The sequence below is a fragment of the Octodon degus genome, unplaced genomic scaffold (assembly GCF_000260255.1).
Source record: "Octodon degus isolate 3935 unplaced genomic scaffold, OctDeg1.0 scaffold00104, whole genome shotgun sequence".
Lineage (NCBI taxonomy): Eukaryota > Metazoa > Chordata > Mammalia > Rodentia > Octodontidae > Octodon > Octodon degus.
Window position 1 is genome coordinate 3,725,661 of NW_004524680.1, and position 9,604 is coordinate 3,735,264.

At 52.1% G+C, this 9,604-nt stretch overlaps 1 protein-coding gene across 2 annotated transcripts; it reads left to right on the forward strand.

Moving 5' to 3' along the window:
* Positions 1-6,329, forward strand: Nrbp2 (nuclear receptor binding protein 2). Of its 2 annotated transcripts, none has more exons than XM_023723972.1 (18): positions 1-347; positions 681-803; positions 883-984; positions 1,079-1,168; positions 1,315-1,355; positions 1,444-1,538; positions 1,646-1,669; positions 1,749-1,832; positions 1,912-1,967; positions 2,062-2,157; positions 2,972-3,104; positions 3,215-3,317; positions 3,405-3,455; positions 3,536-3,671; positions 4,646-4,699; positions 4,781-4,844; positions 4,939-4,994; positions 5,080-6,329. In XM_023723972.1, exons 1-18 carry the CDS (start codon positions 225-227, stop codon positions 5,146-5,148), a joined length of 1,500 nt encoding a protein of 499 aa, XP_023579740.1. In that variant the 5' UTR covers positions 1-224; the 3' UTR covers positions 5,149-6,329. The 2 variants fall into 2 exon arrangements, 1 of the variants encoding a protein (XP_023579740.1); XR_002822725.1 differs by having other exon boundaries at positions 225-347; positions 4,797-4,844; positions 5,080-5,114.
* The last annotated feature ends 3,275 nt before the right edge of the window (positions 6,330-9,604 follow it).

Sequence of the window (9,604 nt, forward strand, 5' to 3'; positions counted from 1 at the left end):
GTCCACGGCTAGAGCTCCAACCGGATCCCGGCCCGCAGAGGCAGTTCTAGAGGGGTGGGCCAGCTCCACCCCCCGGCCCGCGGTCCGCCTGCTGCGCGCCCGCCGCCTCCCAGTTCTAGGAGCCGGGTGGGGGCTTGAGGCGGCGCCTTCTTGGCTGGGCTCTGGGCTGGGTGGCCGCGGAGCAGCCGAGCGCACGGCAGACGGCAGCCTGGGCCCGCCGAACCATGGCGGCCCCGGAGCCAGCGCCGAGGCGGAGCCGAGAGCGGGAGCGGGAGGACGAGAGTGAGGACGAAAGCGACATCCTGGAAGAGAGCCCGTGCGGCCGCTGGCAGAAGCGGCGGGAGCAGGTGGGTGGCGGAGGGGTGGAGTCCGGAGCAGCCGTGGTGTCCGTGGTGTCGGGGCAACCTGAGGCCTCTTAAGTGGTCGCGTTCTAGCTGGTCCTTAGACCTCCACTCCCCGAGGACAAATGTCCTTCCAAAACCACCTCCCCATGCCCTGGGATCCGTGCCAGTCCTCTGCGGCCCTGCTCTAGTCCTTCTGGATACTGTCCTTCGGCACCCAGGGGCCAGCCCCTGCAGGTCCCCTGCTGTCCCTCCTAGCAGGCAGGAAAGGGTGTGCGTGGGACCGAGTTGTCACCCTGGACCCTACACTTAGCAAGGCGCAAATTCCTCCCTGCCCAGGTGAACCAAGGGAATATGCCTGGGATCCAGAGCACCTTTCTGGCCATGGACACGGAGGAAGGGGTAGAAGTAGTGTGGAATGAGCTACACTTTGGCGACAGGAAGGCCTTCGCAGCCCATGAGGTAAGGCTTGCCTCCTCCTGACCTGTCCAGTTCTGTGACTGCCCTGTGACCATCCCTCACACACACACACACTCCCTAGGAGAAGATCCAAACTATGTTTGAGCAGCTTGCACTAGTGGACCACCCCAACATCGTCAAGCTGCACAAGTACTGGTTGGACCCCTCCGAGACCCAAGCAAGGGTGAGCTGAGGGTGGGTGGGGGGGTAAGAAAAGGTGGGAGCCTAGTGGGGAGAGGGGGACACCCACCTACAGGCAGAGCCCCACCATCCTGCAGGTCATCTTCATCACAGAGTATGTATCATCGGGCAGCCTCAAGCAATTTCTGAAAAAGACCAAGAAGAACCACAAGGCCATGAGCACTCGGGTACGGGGAGACACTGGGGCCTGGATGGGGTGTGGGCTGCGGCTCAGGACAGTATGGGGGTTAGTGCAGGGTGGCCTTGGGCCAGTAGTGGGCCCAGCTTCTCCCATGCCCACCCAATGGGAGTCCTGTGTCTGCTTCACTGCCAGGCCTGGAAGCGCTGGTGCACACAGATCCTGTCTGCACTCAGGTGAGAGTCAAGCTGCACAAGTACTTGCCCAGTAGCATCCACCACTCCCATGGTCTCTGATCTCATGCCTTCCCCCACTCTCCTGCAGCTTTCTTCATGCCTGCAGCCCCCCCATCATCCACGGGAATTTGACCAGTGACACCATCTTCATTCAGCACAATGGCCTCATCAAGATTGGCTCTGGTGCTGCTGGAAGGGGCTGGGTGGGGTAGGGTGGGCAGGGGGCCTGTTGGAAGCCCAGGGCCTGACACCTACTCTTTCTTCCTTTCTTTCTTTGGTGGCCGGCCCAGTGTGGTACCGAATCTTCTCCAATGGTGCGTGGAGCCTGTGGGTGGGATGCGGGTGGGGGCCTCTGTGGAGAGGCCTGCTGCTTAGCACTATGCTCTTCTGTAGCGCTCCCAGATGATCTCCGGAGCCCCATCCGTACCGAGCGCCAGGAGCTGCGGAACCTGCACTTCTTCCCACCAGAGTATGGCGGTGAGTCCAGGAGGGCCCCTGGTGACTGACCTGCCATTGCATCTGTCCTACCTGCCCTGCCTTGCTTTCCCCCTTTCAGAGGTCGCAGATGGTACGGCAGTGGACATCTTCTCCTTTGGGATGTGTGCGCTGGAGGTACTGGCCCCACCTCCTATCCCCCTCCAGGTGGGGCTCCAACCCTTCTCACCTGTGCTATCTCTTCTGGGATCCCACCTGGCCCTGACTCCAGATGGCTGTGCTGGAGATTCAGGCTAATGGAGACACCCGAGTCACAGAAGAAGCCATTGCTCAAGCCAGGCACTCACTGAGTGACCCCAACATGCGGGTGAGAAGCTTGCCCCATTCTTCTAAGAATGGCTAAGGGTACCTGAAGTAGCAGTGTGAGGTGCTGTAGGTAGTATGAGCTAGATCGGTGCACCTGAGGGGTGTCCAGCCTCTGTACTAAGGCCCACAGGCACAGAAGACCTCTTTGGAATAGAATGGAGACATTCTCTATATGGTTACTATTACTATGCCAATTTTATAAAGAAAATAAGACTCAGAGAGACTAAGGACTTTCCCAAGGCTTTAGAGTAAGTGGTGGAACCAGCATTTGTACTCAAGTCTGCTTAACCCTCATACCTCTAAGATCCCAGGCTTGTGCGGGGCATGGTGAACACGCAGTGGACAAAGGAGGTATAGGACAGAAGCTGTAGCCACAGCCTTTCTGGTCAGAGACCAGCACTAACAGTTCAACCACTGGGGATGAGGGAGAGGAGTCTGGGGCTTAGTGAGCATGAGAAGTACAGAAGGCAGGGTGGGACAGATGGGGGCTCATCGAGGTCACCTCCAAGTTGGGGGCAGGCTCTGGTTTGGAGGGCTTTTGTCTGTGTATTGGGCATAATAGCATCCACTCCCCACATTTCCCTGAAGATCAAGGGAAGTAGACCTTGGGTGTTCTGAGCTCACGCCTGACCACCCTCAGGTTCTTAAGGTCAGGTCCTGGCCTGGCTACTAACGGGTTGCCTTTCCCTATGTGCATCAGCGCAGCAACCCGGGGAGGGGGTATACCTGGGGTCTAGGGATTTCAGGGGGCCTCCTCTCTTTAGACTTAGCAGGGAGCCTCTGTCCATCACTGCCTCTCCTTTCCATATACCTAGGAGTTCATCCTTTCCTGCCTGGCCCGGGACCCTGCCCACCGGCCTTCTGCCCACAACCTCCTCTTCCATCGCGTGCTCTTCGAGGTGCACTCACTGAAGCTGCTGGCAGCCCACTGCTTCATCCAGCACCAGTGTGAGGGGCAGGCAGGCCTGGATGGGTCAGGGGCCTTGAGGTTGGGATGTGGAAGGGGCCCTACAGAACCTGTGGCTGGAAACCCCACTGAGTGCTCCTGTGGCCCGCAGACCTCATGCCTGAGAATGTAGTGGAGGAAAAGACCAAGGCAATGGACTTGCACGCTATCTTGGCAGAGATTCCCCGGCTCCACCAGCCCATGATGCAGTGGCGGTGAGCAGTAGCCACCCTGAAGCCTCTCCTCAGTTCCCTGGCCATCCCCTTGCTGGCCATCCCTCATGTATACCCACCCCCTACCAGGTACTCGGAGGTTTCCTTCTTGGAGCTGGACAAATTCCTGGAAGATGTCAGGTGAGAGCTGGCTGGCACGAGATGGGAAGCAGTACTGTCAGGCCCGGGCTTCCAGCCACTCCGACCCCATGTGTCCACAGAAATGGGATCTACCCATTGATGAATTTTGCTGCTGCTCGGCCCCTGGGGCTTCCCCGTGTGTTGGCCCCACCCCCTGAAGAGGTCCAGAAGGCCAAGACCCCAACACCAGAACCCTTTGACTCGGAGACCAGAAAGGCAAGTCCCACCCCTGCTGCACTGTGCTGCCTCTCAGGCCTGTCCATATAACAGATGCCCTTCTCTCCTGGCCTGCATTCCCTCTGGGCCAGCTCTCCTCTAGACTGCCAGAGACCAGGTCTAGGCTGGGGCTTTTGGGGGACTGGAGGGCTTTAGGACAATGCTACAATTCCCCTTTTTCCTAGAGGTTCTTTGCTTCTGTAGACCCTTCCCTAATCCTGCTGCCTGACCAAATCCCTTTGTATTCCAAACAGATTTTCTCAGATATCTCATCTGCCCTAGCATTCTGGTGCCATCTACTTGGTTGGCTGATTCTCTGACACTTGTGTTCTAGGATTTCCCAAAGGCCTCCCAGGAACCACATTTCCCCAAATCTCTCTTCCTGCAAGGCTGCCTCATTAGCTTGTCTCTCCCTGTACTGTTCATGCCCATACCCACTGAGTTCCCAAGATTCTGGCTTGGCCTAGGGTGTGGCCGCATCCACCACCTTGATCTGAGCCACCTCCACTACTCATCTGAATATTGTACCAGCCCCCAGCCTGGCCCTACTTGTCCTGGCTTCTTTTCTTCCAAAGAACAGCCTGAGTTTACATCATAACACCTAAAGCTACCTGGTTCTTGGCTGCTTAGAAAGCTCAGAGGAATCCTCAACCCAAGCCCCAACTCTCCTGAGGACTGGTCCTGCTGGCATCCTGCTCTTTTGCACTATCATCCCTGTTAACATCTCCCCCCTGCTTCCCATACTTCCTTTTCAAGGCATTGTTTTCCCATGTGATATCTCCTATTCATCCTTCAGTACCCGGCTCCAATGCCTACACATGAAAGTTTTCCTTAACCTACTGGGCAGCTAGGAATAAGATGTGTTTTCTGGGCTAGGCCTGGGAGATTTTTCTAATTTCTAATCTCTGCTGTCCTTTCTGGGCACCTTTGCTGAGTTCCTGTCCTTGGGGGTAACCAGGCCTCCCCTCCCCCAGGTAGTCCAGATGCAGTGCAACCTGGAAAGGGGTGAAGACAAGGCACGCTGGCATGTGAGCAGGGTCCTGGGCTGGGGTGGGCAGGCAGGGTGGGCCAACTGTGGCTGTGCCCGACCACCCCCTCCCACCCCCTAGCTCACGCTGCTTCTAGTACTGGAGGACCGACTACACCGGCAACTGACCTATGACCTGCTACCAAGTAAGCAGAGGGGGGCTGTGGGTGGTGAGCTGGGCCCGGGCACCAGGCACCAAGCATACAGCAGCCTCACAATTTTCTCTTTGTCTTGCTACAGCTGACAGTGCCCAAGACCTCGCAGCTGAACTTGTGCACTATGGCTTCCTGCATGAGGTAGGTGGGGGCATGGCCCAAGGGGCATGGGGTGGGGCTCAGGATATGTCACACTGCTTCATCCCATCATGCTTCTCTCTTGTAGGATGACCGCACAAAGCTGGCTGCCTTCTTGGAAACTACCTTCCTCAAGTACCGAGGGACTCAGTCCTGACCTGCCCAACCCTGGAGGCCCAGCCCAGGTGCTGCTGGCTCAGAATGAGCCATGGAGGGAAGAGTTCAGCACTACTGGAGCTGTCCTCACCGGTGTGCCTGAGAGCTAATGAACACCAGCCTGCTAGTGAGGACCCCCAACCTTCTCCAGCAGTGTGGGGTCCTGGCATGGTGGTGGAGCCCATCAGGGGCCAAGGGAGCCTGGGGAGGGGTGAGGGTCGAAGGTGGAGGTTAACCCCAAACAAACCTCTGCCAGGGCAATGGTTCCATGTGGCAGGGAGAACAGCCACCCATGGTTGGTACCACAATCAGGCCAGGAACCTGGACCTCAAACTGTAACAGAGCCCTGCTTATGTCAGATACAGCACTGGGCACCAGAGGCCCAGACCCAGCTGGAGAAATAAGGTGGAGGGTCTGGAATTGAGGCCATGGTCACCAAAGCCTCTGGTCCCATGCAGAACCAGCCTGGAGCATGCCCTCTGGCCTTCTACTCACTCTGAGAACAGGACCTATACCCTCCCTCATAGCCTCTCCAAGGGGCTATTTGTCTTCCATGTTCCCTGACTGGGAGGGGTCAGAGGGCAGGTATCCTCCACACCTCCATCATGGAACAGCTCCTTCTGGGGTCCTGAGGATGTACATTCCTGTCTACCTATATCCCACTCAACTACTCTTTCAATCATAGACATTTCTATATTCTGGTGGAGTTTACACACACACACACACACACACACACACACACACACACACACACACACCCTTCAAATCCCCTGCCCTGGCTTCTTAGTCCTGGGCTATTTAATAATCTTAAACATTTTAAATTGTATATATAAATGTAATTCATCAGGTTTATTAAGCATTTCATGTGTCAAAACAGGAAGGCTCTCTGCTATACTAGTTCTAGTATATTGCCATTCTAGTATATTGCCACTGAACTTTAACATAAATTTGGTGGCTTAAAATATGAATTTCTTCTAATTTGTCGTAATAGGTCAGAAGTCTTATATGAGAATAAAATCAAGGGGTTGGCAGGCTTTCTTTCAGAGGGCTTTTGGGGAGAATCTCCTTTCCACTCATTTGGGCTACTGGCAGATTTATTCACTTCCCTGCAATGCTAGGGCTGATGCCCCCGATTTCTTACTGGCTGTCAACTGAGGATCAGTCTCAGCTTCTAGAGGCTGCCTACTTTCTTTTTTTGACCATTTATTTTTTTATTTTTATTTTTTTTAAAAGACATTTATTCAGCATTGTGATCAGACTGCCTACTTTCCATAGCACTCTCTCCACCCTCAAGGCCAGCAGCAGCAGGGCAAATCTTTGTATTAAATCAGCTGATTGTCCACTGCCAGAAAAGTTCTACATAAGGACTCTTGTGATGTGGGTGGGTCCACCTGATAACCCAGGATGATGACCTCAAAATCTGTAAGATCTAACACATCTGCAAAGTATCTTCTGCCATGTAAACTAACATTCGCTTGCCCCTGTTGTTAGAGAATGGACATCTTGGGGAGGGTGTGATTTTGCCTAGAGTATCACCATAACCAGAAGCCAAAAACCAAACCAAAACTGCCAAGGCATACTGAATAAATGAACAACTATAGTGTATTGCAAATTATCGTAAACATTCCAATACTATTTACAACATTTTCTAAAATTTCCTACTTTTCAACTTAAAATGCAGATTTCAAATAATTTTCACATTTTCGGAGGGACTCCTACTGTTAAGCTGTCTGATGGTGCATGGTCATGTTGAGTGGCAAATACATAACAGATTGTACCAGTGATTAAACTGAACTTAAAAGCATCGATACTACAGTCTGCATTTAATTATGCCTATGCTGAGTTTTTTGTTTTCTCTTTTCATACTTATCTGCATATTGTTTTAAAAGTGAGACTTTGCGGGGGGGGGGAGCAATAACAAATAAGAAATAACAGTAGCCTACCTATTTGACCCAAGATTCAGCTCTCTTAGCTGTTTTTCAAGCATTTAGAATCTATGTTTCTCAAAACCACAAGCATGCTTTTGGTCCTATATATTGATTTTTCTACATTGGGTGCACAAAGTGACAACCTCTATGGCAGTGGTGGCAGACCTACGGCCACACGTGCCACAGCAGGCTGTTTGTTATGATTGAGAGCTCTAAAGGATTTGCTGTCTCTGCTTTAAGGGGAGAAGAAATCATCTGACCCAGCACTGGACCAGTGTGATGTGTGGCCTAGCTGCCTGGATGTGCTTCAGCTTCATTACCATAGGTCTCAGCAGAAAACGAGATGTCTGTCTTACTTTTTCTCTTGTTGTTGAGACAAAATGTCCAACACCCAGAGTTAAAGAGGAAAAAGTTTATTCAGCTCACAGTTTTTGGAGATTTCATGTCCATAATCTGCTGGCTCCAAGGTAGGGTGCCACATGGCAGAGGGATAACAGTTCATGGCAGTGGAAGCCATCAAAAGCAACGAGAAGAGACAGGCTTCTTTCTGCCCTTTTATCCAGACTTCTGGGATTAGGGTGGTACCAACCCAATCAGTGGGCTCATCCACCAATCACCTACCTTTATCCCAGCATTACACTACAAATCAGACATACACTGTAGATTCAGCCAACCTCCAAAAAAAACGCCCTCATAAGGCTTTGGGGGGACATCTAGACACAAATCATAACAATGTCCTAGATTATATTCTATTTCTTACTGAATGTTGTATTTTCCATGGAATAATTGTCCTTTTTTGTTTTTAATTTTTTTTTCTATTTTAGGGAAGGGTCTACAGGGTGTTCAGGGTCTCACTACTAGATCAGACTCGTAGTGATCCATCTGTTTACAGGCTCCTAAGAACTGGGATTACAGGCACACGCCACCACACCCAGTCTCAATTGCTGTCTCAGAGCCTTGGGGGCAGGCCAACATGGCAGGCCCAGGGATTGAACCCCTGGCCCCTGAGCCTGCTTGCAGATGCTTTAATCCACTGAGCTATTTAGCTGGCCTTTTTTTTTTTTTAAGTTGTGTGTGTGTGTGTGTGTGTGTGTGTGTGTGTATTAATTCATTTTTGGATTTTGGATTCCCATGCAGAAATGTAGGTAGGTCTCCTCTTACACTTAGAGGAGTCAGGGCACAATTTAGTTTCTTCTTTTCCTGGAGCCCCCAACACGTGAGCCCTACACCCTAGGCTGCCTGCTCGTGGATTACAGCCTGACTGTCAGCCTGAGTTACCCTTCACTAGCCTCCTAGAACACTCCCTTTCTACTGTTTCTGGATCCCATGCTTTTCTCTCCTCACTCACCCCATTTGAAAAGGGACAACCTCCAACTAGCCTGAGAGAGGATGCGTGAGAGGTGTCGTGGCTTAGGGTTTTTGCAAGAGAACGATATAGCACAGGACATGTTTTATTGTAGTATTTTATAATGAATCACCGAAGAATCATATACTACAAGTGCCGCAAATCTATCCACACACTAAATACTAATGAATTCAATTGAGGGCTCAGAGCTTATGATAGTGCCTCCCACCAGTCCAACTGAAGACCTAGAGCCCACAACACAGTCTTACGCAGGCCCGCTTCATGGGTATGTGCTGGGAAGGTCCAAAGGCCAGTGGCAGAAGCTGGGAAGTCTATGCCAGTGGGATGAAGGATCTGTGCTAGCAAGCAGAGGAATCTGAACTGAAGCTAAGAAGCAACACTTAAGGTAAGCATCAGAACTCCCCCAAAAGTACCACAGGCATCCTCAGCAACAGTGAGGTCCCGAGCTCCTCCAGTGATGAGGAAAGCTGAGTTCCCATTGGGAAAGCCACTGCAACAAGCTTCATGAGACTGAGCAGTGCACCATCTTCCTCTCTGAAGCCAGGAAGCGATGCTCAAAATGAGGACTCATGCTTCTCCGAAGTGCATCAGGAAAGCCAGCATGACAGGGTCCTCCAGCAGAACAGCCCAGGAGAATCGAATTAGCAGCTTCCAACAGCTTCTCCAAATAGCATCTGTAACAGCGCTTTTGCAGCTTCTCCTGTTCTGCCTTTATGCTTCTGGCAACAACCCTCCCATGGGTGTCCTGGACCAAGCACCATGCTAGATTAATTCAGCTGGGTGTAAGAAGTTGACCACCAGTGAGCTACCCACCACAAGAGGTTACAAAGTCTTTGCCTTTTTGTCTTTATTCTAGTATTACACCCTTGAAAGGATGGCTAGGAAGGGTCAGCCAGATAGCTCAGCGGACTAAAACGCCTGCTTAGGCAGAGCACAGTGGCTGGAGTTCCATCCCCAGTGTGCCATGCTGGCCACACCCCTGGGGCACGCTGAGACAGCGACTAAGACTTGGCGTGGTAGCACACACCTGTAATCCCAGGGCTTGGGAGGCTGAAAACAGGAGGATCTCTAAGAGTCCAATCTATGTAGTGAGACCTTGAACACCCTGTAGACCCTGTACCAAATACATTTTTTTAAAAAATGGGCTGGGGAGATAGCTCAGC

Coding starts and splice junctions, on each gene's coding strand:
- Nrbp2 (XM_023723972.1), top strand. CDS start 225: ATGGCGGCCCCGGAGCCAGCGCCGAGGCGGAGCCGAGAGCGGGAGCGG. Junction 1,968..2,061: donor TTGGGATGTGTGCGCTGGAG/GTACTGGCCCCA, acceptor CCCTGACTCCAG/ATGGCTGTGCTGGAGATTCA. Junction 3,456..3,535: donor AAATTCCTGGAAGATGTCAG/GTGAGAGCTGGC, acceptor ATGTGTCCACAG/AAATGGGATCTACCCATTGA.